The sequence below is a fragment of the Sceloporus occidentalis genome, unplaced genomic scaffold (assembly GCF_023333645.1).
Source record: "Sceloporus occidentalis isolate IW3139 unplaced genomic scaffold, rSceOcc1.0.p SCAF_4, whole genome shotgun sequence".
NCBI lineage: Eukaryota > Metazoa > Chordata > Lepidosauria > Squamata > Phrynosomatidae > Sceloporus > Sceloporus occidentalis.
In genome coordinates this window covers 144,907,220-144,919,550 of record NW_028316984.1, presented here as the reverse complement: position 1 = coordinate 144,919,550, position 12,331 = coordinate 144,907,220, and the positions used below count along the sequence as shown (strand labels likewise).

General features: G+C 39.7%; 1 protein-coding gene across 2 annotated transcripts in view; it reads left to right on the top strand.

Annotated features, from left to right (window-relative positions):
* TYRO3 (TYRO3 protein tyrosine kinase) overlaps positions 1 to 12,331 on the top strand; it is an 87,719-nt gene that overhangs the window by 54,236 nt on the left and 21,152 nt on the right. For both annotated transcript variants that reach the window (XM_089521907.1, XM_089521906.1), the window contains exons 7-11: positions 549 to 726; positions 1,158 to 1,300; positions 5,518 to 5,662; positions 9,531 to 9,660; positions 10,483 to 10,580. In XM_089521907.1, the coding sequence (XP_089378033.1) occupies positions 549 to 726; positions 1,158 to 1,300; positions 5,518 to 5,662; positions 9,531 to 9,660; positions 10,483 to 10,580 (694 nt within the window). The remainder of the gene's footprint in view (positions 1 to 548; positions 727 to 1,157; positions 1,301 to 5,517; positions 5,663 to 9,530; positions 9,661 to 10,482; positions 10,581 to 12,331) is intronic.

Sequence of the window (12,331 nt, the reverse complement as noted above, 5' to 3'; positions counted from 1 at the left end):
CAAATCCCAAAGTCTGGCAAAAAAAAGTTGGAACACCTGTGGGATATTACTTTTTCATGCAGTTTTGCTGCCTCTAGCTGAATTCTTCCTGCAACTGTAAGAAAAAAAGGAAAGGAGGGAGGTAGGAAGAAAACTAGTTAATTACATTGAACTGTTTTTTTTTAAATAAATATTTATATGCCTCAGCAGAACTGCTTTGGTTCTTTAGGAAGTCTGTACTGTATTTGGTCATGGGTTTCTTATAATCAAAAGCTCTTACTCCAAATCCCTGGGATTTCAGACATGCTTATAAATATGATAAAAGGGTTATGACCACCTACACTACTGTCTTTCAGCAAAGAGATTATTCTAAGAGTATTCTGTTTGTTTTACAAAATCTGTTGTAAAGAATTAGTCCTTGTATATATCAAGATAATATACAGCGTATTATATATGAGATGCAACTACTACCAAGACGTCTGATTTTTTAAAATGTCGTTTAATTTTAAATCCATGCAAGTATATCTGGTTGATGTCTTCATATTTTCTTTATTTCCCTTTTCCAACAGGTGGATGAGTCACAAGTGGAAGAGGAGGTGACCACAGATGTTGTCCCTGTGCCCTCCTTTAGTAGGGCTTTGCTGGGTTTAAAGCACTCTACCAATTATAGTGTTCGGGTTCAGTGCACCAATGAAATGGGCAGCTCCCCTTTTACAGATTGGGTCTATTTTCAGACTTTGGGATTAGGTAAGAATCTAGCAGGCTGGGAAATATTGAAAAGTATTTTCCATTGAATCAATTAGTTCTGGAACAAAAAAACAAATTTTGTATGAACCAGACCTATAATTAAAGTAAAAATACAAGGAATATGTTACAGCACATGAGAATTTCAAACAAGTGGCCTTCTACTTCCTTTGTTTGTTTGTTTTTGTTTATAGTAAATAGATAATGTAGGATTGTTCCTAGTTTGAACAGTTAGTTTTCACAGCTTGCAAAATATGCAAGGATCTTTGACTGGCCAAGACCACAAGAATCTCTTGTAGAACATACCAGGGATTAGCAGATGGGGCATCTGATTGGTATGCTGATTTGCATGACTTTCTGTTTAATAATTTGCCCTCTCCCTCTCCTTTTTTCTTCCTAACAACACAATAGTCAATGTGGCTTTTTCCCCCCAGCTCCAAACAGTACTCCACAAAATGTACACATCATCCAGAGAGATTCTTGCCTGATTTTGGAATGGGAACCAGTGGCTCCAGAAATACTAAGGGACAATGCATTTGGATACAGATTGGAATGGAGTCAAGATAACATAACTCAGGTAACAAACTAAGGTCCCTCATGTATCGGAGTAAGGTCCATATACAGAAGCAGTGTTTAAGGAGGACCAACTTCTTCTGTTTGTCCCCAATGTGTGTGTGTATGTGTTAACTGCCTTCAGGTTGGCCTTGACTTATAGCAACCGTATGAATGAGACACCATGTTTTTGATAGACCTGTTGAAGTCTTGCAGACTACCTTGATTTAGTCTGTCCATCTGGAATGCAGTCTTCCTCTTTCCTACTACCTTACTAAGAATTATTGTCTTTTCTAGTAAATAAAGTCTTCTCATTGTAGGAACAAAGTAAAACAACCTCAATTTAATCATTTTGGCTTGTAGGGAGAGTTCAGGTTTGATTGTTCTAGAACCCATTTATTTGTCATTATATCAATCCATTGTATTTGCAGAACTCTTCTCCAGCACTACATCTCAAATGAGTTGATTTTTTTTCTGTCAGATTTCTTCACCATCCACCTCTCACATCCATACATAGTGATGGGAAATACAATAGCATGGACAATCCTAACTTCAATATTGAGTGAAATATCATTGCACTTCAAGGTCTTGTCTAGTTCTTACATAACTGCCCTTCCAAGTTTTAGTCTTCTTCTGATTACTTGACTGCAGTCTCCATTCTGATTAATGATTCAGCCAACATATGGAAAATCTTGAACTGTTTCAGTTTCTTCATTGTCCACTTTAAAGTTATGTAAATCATCTGTGGTCATTATTTTTGTTTTCTTAATGTTCAGCATTGAACCTGTGTTAGCAGTTTCATCCTTGATTTTCTTTAGTAATTGTTCCAAGTCTTTGCTGGTATTTAAATAAAACAATACTCTCTGCATATTTGCAGATAGGAGTAGTCTTAACCTATTGACAATAAGGGTGTTGTTGCACATGACAAAAAGCTTAAAATTGATTTGTGCCTTCATGTTTAATGTGAAAGAAAATAGCTACATGTTTGCAATATCCGTCTGACTTCTTTCATTTCATTTCTTTTCTCCTTCTTTTTTGAATTGTGTCAGAGACCTAGCAGCATTCACATATGGCAAAACAGCAAGAGAAGCACTTTTTAGTCTTGAGCGTGAAAACTGTATCAGAGCAACTTGGACAGTTGATTCTTTCAGACAAAGCTGAGAAAGGCTAACATTTTCTTCTGAATCAATAAAAATAATTGTATAATGTTTGTCAGAAATTGTTCATTGTTGTCCCAGATTTTCTGAGCAATATCCTGGGCTGTATCCCAAACTACCAGGGTTCTGCAATGAAAATTCATCTGGGGTGAGAAATAATTTAATGTTTAGGAAAGGTTCTAGAGTCACAGCTCTGGAAATGAAAACTGAAAAATCACACAATTCTTATGAATGGTTTTGCATCACATTAGAAGGGTGTGACATATGTTATCCTACCACAGTCTGTTCTGGGTCTGATTCTGTTCAACATGTTCATTATAAACAGGAGAATTCCCCACCCCCGGGCTCCAAAATGCAGATGGCACAGAGTTTAAACGCATTATGGTTACAGTGCTTCATCTCTTCAAAAATAACTTGCACCACCACAAATAGGCTAAGTGCAACTATTAGGAATATAAATTAAAGCAAATAAATTAAATATAGCTATAGTTTAAACTACATATTTTTATTTTTACCTGAATTGAGTACCCTTGCAGTAAAGCTGGATTGTAAATGTAATATGTACAATAGCAAATCTGCTAGGTACCACCTGTTGTTGTTGTTATTGTGTGTCTTCAAGTTGTTTCTGGTTTATGGCAACTCTAAGATGAACTTATCATACCTTTTTTGAGGCTGAGTGTGTGCATGATTTGCCCAAGGTCATCCAATCGATTTCCATGGCTGAGCAGGGATTCAAATCTTGGTCTCCAGTATTTTAGTCAATATGCAAACCACTACACCACAATGGTATAAGTATGGCCAATTCTAAAAACTCTCTGGATCAGAACTAAAGTTACTGAACTAAGCATATGGCTACTTTCAGAGGATCTAGCTTTTCATAGGGCGGTTTTGCATGTTACATGTTACATCTCACTTTGTAGTGTCAGAAGTGAATATTTACTCATAGGAGCATTTTTATTTATTTTGGTGGGGAAGAAAGATATAAAGGTCTGCATTATCCGGCACAAACTTGCATGTTTTTTAAAGGATAACCTAGGCCTTGTCTGCACTGGCCAGGATACTCTTGGGGCAGCCCGGAGCATCTTGGCTGGACCTGCAGTTGCCCCAATTTGCCCTGTTTCCTGGCCGTCCATTCTCACATTGGTGGTTATCTCACCAACAAGGAAGTTTTATCTCCTGGTACTTAGATATTTTTTCTTTAGCTCTCTCTCTCTCTCCTTCCTCCCCCTAAGTGTTTATATCTTGCCCAATATCCAGAGACTTTGGGGTGAGGTACAGACAGTGGCATCACTAGGAGGGTGCGGACCACAGCAGGTGAGACCCTAAGAGGGGGTGACATCACTACTTCCCAAATATCTGCCTTTTGACGGAAATGGGCTGTGGCATTTGCCTGTGTCCTATTAAAATGATGAAGATATGATGTTAGTGAGGTGAGGCTCCGTGGAAGGAAAAAGGGAAGTCTCAGATTTTTTTAAATTAAATTTTAAACTATAAACAAATAATTAAAATGTTACTCTTTTTAAATTTTCTTTTAAAAAATCACCTTTTACCAAATTTTCACTTCAACCACATGAAACTATGTATATATAAATGCACTGATGCTGTGCATATGATATTGTAATTTAAAGGTATAATTTTAATTTTGCTAATTGTTTATTGTCACAACTACTACCATGACAATCAGTGATATGCAGGAATTATGATTAATGAGTAGCATTAGTACAAGAGACATGACTAAAGATTCTGTATGGTGTGGCATAGGATGAGGTCAATCAGGGGGTGACACCATGACTTACCGTACTGGGTGATGTCAACTCCTAGTGATACCATTGGGTACAGACAATAGAAAAATCTCAGAAATTTAAAGCCTTCAAATCTTATTGCAAGTTCTGTTTTATTTATGGCTGTATTTTATCCTGCTTTAATTGTTCTTAGATATCTGGTTGGCAGCCTTAAAATTCCGGAGGCAGCTAGAGGCTGGGGGGGGGGTCGGGAAGGAGGAGGAACAGGCATGCGCCTCTTGCTCCTCCTGCCCCCTGCTGTGTGCTGAGAGAAATGGCATTGGATGCCAGCTCAGGCACAGATGCCATAGGTTCACCATCACGGCTATATACAAATAAATAAACAAATATCAGTGTAGGCATAAAGGCACTCAAGCCAAATATGTATGTTCAGTGGACCCTTGTTATACGCTGGGGTTTGGTTCCAAGATCCCCCATGGATAACAAAATCTGGGGATGCTCAAGTCCCATCAAATATAATGACATAGCAAAATGGTCTCCCTTATAAAAAATGGAAACTCGAGATTTGATATTTGAAATTTATACTATTTTGGAACATTTTCAAACCGTGGATGCTTGAATCCGTGTATAAAAAATCCGTGTATAAGGATTGACTGTATTATATGAAAAAGAATGCTGTTTTTAGCATAGTGATTCTATGTCTATATAAACTCAAAGACCATTCTCAGCTCTTTAATGTTCACTTTTTGTATGTTTTTAATTGAATTGTTCTTTTAAATTACGAGCTGCTTTGAGTCCCAATTTTGGGGAGGAAAGCAGGATATAAATGAACATAATAACAACAATGTGCACACATTTCAGATGAACACTAAAGAATGCCTCAGTTTGGCACCAAACCACAAAAATTCATGGTGAGATAATAAGCACCTGTTCAAAAATTGAATATGCGTGAGTCTTGATTCCACATGCAAGCAGAACAGCAGATTCAGAAAACAAGATTTATGAATTTGGACAGGACCAAAAGGCTAACTGTATATAGAACACTCTATGGAAGAATCACATATCATTTTGCCACATAGCAACATTTGCATTCCAGGTCATAGTATGCCACGATGTGAAGAAAGACATGCAGAGCAAAATATGCTTGAAGAACAAATAGATTCCTATGACTGAAGAAGAGAAGCCAATTCATACACTGCAGGGAAGGGCAACAAGCAAATATATGCACTGTGATATCATTAGATAGTCTAAATTTGGAGGAGAATTCCTTCCTGATCCACAGATATTTATAGGGAATAAGTGATGTTTGGATATTGATTAACTTTTCTAATTTTCAATTTTAGGGGGAGATGGTAGTACAGGAAGCAAGAGCTAACCTAACTATGTGGAATCCCTTAAAAGATCTTCTGATCCGGGTGTGCATACTAAATTCAGCTGGTTGTGGACCATGGAGTGAGCCCTTAATGATTACAGCTGAAGATTTAATAGGTGAGTTGTATGTTCAGAAAGCTTTTTTTCCTGCTTTTTCCCCCCTCAAAGAAAATAGTCTGTTGTTATTACTGTGCATGAGAAGAGGAACAGTGAGAGCCACTGGTACCATTGTATCTTTCTGGCCTTGCGCTTCCCAGTACTCACAGCTGCATGTGCTGTGTGTTTTAACTGAGCGACCAAAGCCAAACAAGGACAAGCAGTTTAGCAGAAATAATACAAATCTCTTCCTCCCAAAAAATATCCCTCAGCTGCGACAATAACAACCTTTTTTCAAAAGGGATGTTGCTACAAATTGGACCCAGTACAATGAAGTTAATGTGTTTATTGTATGATATTATAACCAAGTGAAAAATCAGTACTGATAATATCTTGTATGTAAACCTTAAAGTCCTGCAAACATAATGCTTTCGTATTTAAGAATGAAATGAGACAGTTTGCAGATGTGGCAGATTGTATAAAGAAACCTGTTAGGAGCAGTCAGTTACAGGAAGCCATCACTAATAGGTCTGACTGATTGACTGACTGATCTAGAACGCCATCAGTGTACACAACACATTACAGAACAATGTGGCATGGACAGAAAAGAACCAACCAACCCTGACCCAACTTTGCTCCTGTCTTAACTCACCCTTGCAGGGCAAGAGAGGAAGAAGGATGCACACAGCCCAGGTGTCAGCTGTAAGAGCATTTCTGCAGCCAGCTCTTGGATCTAGAAAGCTGTGCCTGCCCACTGCTTTTCCCAATCAATAGAATATGTGATAGACAGAACTGTCTCCAATCACAGGCTGTGGAAACACTTCTGAAGCCTGTGTTTAAGTGGCTCATATCCTCTTCCCCCTACCTCAGGAAAATAAAAGATGCTTGTATGTACAAGGTGAGAAAAGTTACCGGCACAGGGGATAGAAACACTTCTTCAGCCAGCAGGATTTGGCCTTGGAAGCTTTGCCTGCTCTGTGTTTTTCTGTCAGTGAGAATGCAAGGGAAGAAAAGTTCCCTGTTGTTACCTTTTAGCTGAGCTTGGTGGCAGCAGTTCAGAGTCCCCTCTGCAATGGACGTTATCAGACAAGGGAAATTGGAAGTATAATCCAGTGGCAATCCGAATGCAATCATGGTGTTTAACGTTATTGCGTGATAGACTACCACACACAATTTCGGGCAATGGGAAGTCAGTCTGAACACAATCATGGGGTTTCACGTTATTGTCTGAGAGGTAATCACACACAATTTCAGGCAATGGCAAGCTATTTTCAGCCAATGGGAAGTCAGTTCGAATGCAATTCGAATTCACATAAATTCGCTGAACTAGCAAATTCACTTGAATGCGTTCTGGCCCCACTTTCTTTTCATTCGAAATTAAGAGAAATTCCTCCTGTGTGATAAACTCCAATGCTAGCCTTCCCAAAAGTGAGAATAAGTAGTACTGGGATAAGGGGAGATACCTGCTACTGGGTCCAGTATCTTTGACTGGAGATAACAGGGTGATTGATTTTCCCTTCCCTGCTTTGTTACAAGTTGGAACAGTGTGAGAGGCAGGAAGATTTTCAAAGGTTGGAATATTTGGAAGAGTACAGTGCATCTGGGGGCGCAAGAGGCCGCACCATTGCACCATGCACGAGCCCCATTACTTTCAATGGGGTTTGAGCATACATGGGGGTTTTTTACGCGGGGGTGGGGGTGGGGTTTCCGGAACGGTGTTTTGAACTTCAACTCCCAATAGCCCCAGCCAGCTTGGCCAATAGTCAGGAAGCTGACTGGAAGCTGAAGTCCAAAACATCTGAAAGATCAAAGTTTGGGAACCACTGTTCTAAACAATAGAAATATATGATTTGTTTCAAAATATGGCTGAGAACTTATAGATGAAGGCCAAAATTTGGAATACAGTGCATTTAAAATTATTATTATTATTAACTTTTATTTATAAAGCGCTGTAAATTTACACAGCCCTGATGCACTGAAGCCCAGCAATGTCAAGCATGGCAACTTCTGGATTATGGTTGAAGTATCTAGAAGTGTTCAAACTGACTATGGCTGCATCCACACTGCAGAATAATCCAGTTTGGCATAACTTTAACTGCCGTGGCTCAATGCTATGGAATTCTGGGAATTGTAGTTTGTTGTGGCACCAGAGCTCTCTGATAGAGAAGGCTAAATATCTCACAAAAGTGCAGTTCCCAGATTCGCATAGCATGGAGCCATGGCAGTTAAAATGATGTCAAGCTGGATTATTTCTGCAGTCTGACAAGGAAGCATCACCAGTGAATAACCTGCTTTTGTTTAAAGAAGTGATCATAATAAAAACACACACAAAAGCACGTTCTCTCTTTTGGCCTGAGGCTCATTGTGTCCAAACAGAAGCCACACCCAAGGTAATATGGAGCCAAGCCTATGAAAACTTGTAAATAAAGCTTCATTGTGGAAATGCTGAGTGAACAAAAAACTGTTGATCTGTTAAATAATGAAACTTTGTTCTAAGCCTAGTTTTGCTTATTTTCCAGAAGCAACAAGCCGGTACTGAATTGGCATTTTCTGTGTTCTCACTGCGTGTGAAATATCTGGGGCAGCTTGTTAGTGTCTCCCAGACTATGGGTGGAGAAGCTTATAAAAAATATTTAATAGTGCTATTGAGGGAATAACTTGCAGTCTCATTTGAGGCACCCTCATCCTGGCAAGAACAAGGATGGATAATCTACCGTGCAAATGAAACAAATTCTCCAGGACCTGAGTGCCAAAGGGATCCCTGTTGCTGCCATTGTTGTACTCACATCATCATCATTATTATTATTTACAGTATTTATACCCCTCCCTTCAGCCCTGCACACAAATATGCATGAAAACATCTTATACTATGATGGTTTCAAAAGAGAGATACTCCTGGGAGGAGGAAGGATGGCCCCATAACCCAGCTGTGGAGGAAATGAGGTGGCAAGTGGCACTTTGAGGATGCTGTATGTTGTATTCCAACCTGAGATTTGTAGTTTTGTGAGGCATCGGCACTCTTTGGCAGAGGCTAAACATCCTGTAAAGCTACATATCCCAGGATCCCATAGGATGGAGTTACAGCACCTATACTGCTGTCAAACTGTATTATTTCTACAGTGTAGATGCACTCTAAGTACTACTTTTTAATCTCTAATTCAATCTATTTTGAAAACATTAATGTGCAACTTGACGTTATATGTTTAAGAGGGCATGTAATGTGAGAAACAAACTTATCGAAATTTGAGTGATAGTATGTGGTGTAGTCACACACTTGCAATTGGCCCTTTGTGTCCATGAGGATTCTGTGCCAGACCACACCCCACCCCACGGATGGCAAATTCTTTCATCCTAAGTAGACAGATGCCCTCCCTCACTCCTGCAGCCCTGAGTCACAGTTTTGCACTTGGTTCTGATTAGTGAGCCTTGAGATTCAAGTAAAAGAAAAACACCACCAAAGTAGATAGCATCTAACCTAAACTCTGCATACCTTTGTGCTACATCCATGTAAATTCACTCTGCTTTATCCACCTTGCCCACCCACTTGTGTAACTCAAGGACAGGAAAAACTCTGCTTCACAATTCTGTTGACAATTTGAACAATAGACTTGTTTTTTTCTGCAAATAATCCCTATCAGTTCTTAGAATCAATTCAGTAATGTTTTAGAGATAGTTGGTGGCAGACTCTCAGATGCTGGGGTTGTCTTGTTACCACAGGTTAGGGTGTGTTGCTGCTTTATCTTTTCCAGAAGTATCTGGAACCTGACCAGTGGGTTTCCCTTTAGTGCCAAAGCCATTTCATAGCAAAAATGCCTATTTTAAGGCTGATTATTTTGAGTGCATTTTGCTACATGTGATCTTTTTATTTTTATTTTTCTCTTCTACACAGAAGGACAAAGACAACCTCCCTATGGGACATCTTGGGTTCCTGTGGTTTTAGGTATTCTGACTGCACTGGTCACAGCTGTTTCCTTGGCACTAATCCTTCTGAGGAAAAGAAGAAAAGAAACTCGTTTTGGGTAAAAGCCATGTTGTTTTAGTAACTAAAACATATCTCTAAGCTAAGCCTGCATACAGTTACTTACAGAGCAGGTTTCCATTAGACAGAGAAGATGAGCAGGAACAATGGGAGGAGGGTGAACTATTCAAGGGGTTATTCAGACAATGGAAACATCAGCGGGGTGCAGACCACCAAAAAGAGGCGCCTCCTCGGCGCCTCTCTGCTGCACAGGAGCGCCGCTGCTTACAAACAGTGCTGCACAACAAACAAGGAGCTGCAAAAAGCGGCTCCTTTTTGTGGTGCCGCAAAGCCCCAAAGATAGCTCCATTATGTCACAGCTGTGCAGTGGCGTTTGTAGGCAGCACAGCGCCATTTGTAGGTGGTGCAGCTGCAACGTAATCATTGTGCACGCCTTTAGTATGACGCTGTGCAACTGCGGCGCGCTGACGACGTGCTAGGGTTGCAGGGCGTGTGCACACGCCGCCCCAAGACAACCCTTGCACGTCGTGGATGTGCTGCAAAGGGCCCATCTATACAGGGCCATCGATATGGAAAAAGCAGCGTTTCGCGCACTGGGGCAACTCCAGTTTCCCTCAAAGGGATGACATATTGAAGCTGTGTCCCTATGTTTGTGTTGCCTTTGGGAAAATAAAAGATAGGAAGGACCTGCCATAAGACATCAGAACCTTTGCACAGTCTTACAAAGAGGAAAGAGTTAACAATTTAAGGAGACTCTAGGCCACTCACTGCTAAGTACTCATAAGTGGACTATTTTGTACTTTTGTGGCACTTTGTGCATATTCCATTAATAACATCTTTGCTTTTTTTTTTTAACTTCTAGTCATGCCTTTGGCAGCATGGTGGGAGGGGATCCAATAGTCCATTTCAGAGCAGTGAGATCTTTCAACAGAGAAGTGCCAGAACTTATTGAGGCAACATGTAGGTAAAATGTTTTCTCTCTCTTACAAATTCCATTCATCAAATGAATTTCTAAATTGCTGATACAGAGTGCTCTTCTTTCCTTCTGCTTTTCTCTTTCAGTTTTCTGAATCTTGATCACTGAATGTTTCTAATACAGATACAAAGTAAAAGACAATAATCTCATGGACAGGTTTCTGGAATCTTTGTCCAGAACCCAGGTTTCAAGGTCAACATTAAAAAGTTGCTGAAATCTTGTCATCAATCCCCTCTCCAAACTAACCTGCCTGCTCTGCACTTCACATTCGTAGATTGCATTATTTAGTAGATTATGCCACGTTGCTGGATTGAGATGTTGCAAGGACATATTTTCATTCCATTTCCACCTATACTAACATTTTATTTAGAAATAAAATCTCAATCTCAGGCACATTAACAAGGAGTAAGCCATATTAATCAAAGCAAACCTTCCTTCCAAATAAATATGTATCATTTCAGGCTTCAGTTCTTATTAAATTAAATGTGTCTTCTATAGAAATAAATTGTAACTACCGTATATACTCGTCTATACATCAAAAAATTTAAGCCCAAAAATTGCCTCCAAAATCCTAGGTAGACGTACTGTATATTTGGGTCAATACGGTAATACTTCCCCGAGAGCCTTGGGAAAGCTGTAGAGAGAGGAGGGAAATTGAAGGTCCCTGTGCCCCTTTTTGCAAGCCATCAGCCTTGGGGAAGGTTGTGGGGTAGGGAGGGAAACTAGAGGCTTGTGTCCACATTTGCATGCCCAAACTGTGACCCTTGGGAGAGGTCCAGAGAGGGAGAAGGAGGGAGCGAAGTGGTGTTTCTCCCCCCACACACACACACACACACTCCATTTAGATCCTTTGTTGTATGCCCCTGAGTTTGACCCTTGATTATACACGGGTCATATAAAAATCCATGATTTTACCCCCAAAACTTGCCCTCGACTTATACATGAGGTTGATTTATACACGAGTATATATGGTTGTTCATAAATTACAACACTGTTTTCATTTGTTATTATATGTTAAAGTGAATATCTTTGCATATGTCCTGCAATACATGAGATAATTAGGGAAGACCCTGCTCTGAGTAACGTGGCTTTTTCTAGTTTAAAATGGTTTCAAGGAACAGGATTTTCTCAGTGATGGCACTCAATTTACAGATCTTGGGGAAGTTAATTTAAAAGTGCTGGTTGTGGGATAATGAGAATGGTAAGGAGCCCTGGTGGCACAGTGGTTAAATACCTGTACTGCAGCCACCCATTCACAAACCATAAGGTTGCGAGTTCAATACCAGCAATAGGGCTCAAGCTTGACTCAGGCTTGCATCCTTCTGAGCTCGCTAAAATGAGTACCCAGATTGTTGGGGGCAATTAGCTTACAGTTGTAAACCTCTTAGACACTGTTAGTTCAGTATGAAGCGGTATATAAATGAAGCTGTTTTTTGTTTTGTTTTGTAATCAAAAAAGGTAATTTTTCTAAGCAGTGTGCCTTTATAAAATTCTTAATCTGTAAGAGCCTTGCAAATCTTATGTGGCACTTTCAGATATTGGTTGTTTTTACATGCTTCATTAATGTCACTACTCTCTTTGTGTCTATCTTGGTTTGATTCTTCTGATATACAGTTGGGTCTAGATGTAGTCATGCACAGACCAGACCCTTTGAAATCTATGAGAGCTGCATCTGATGAAGTAGGCTGCAGTCCATGAAAGCCTACACCAAATAAAACATGTTTGATTTTAAAGT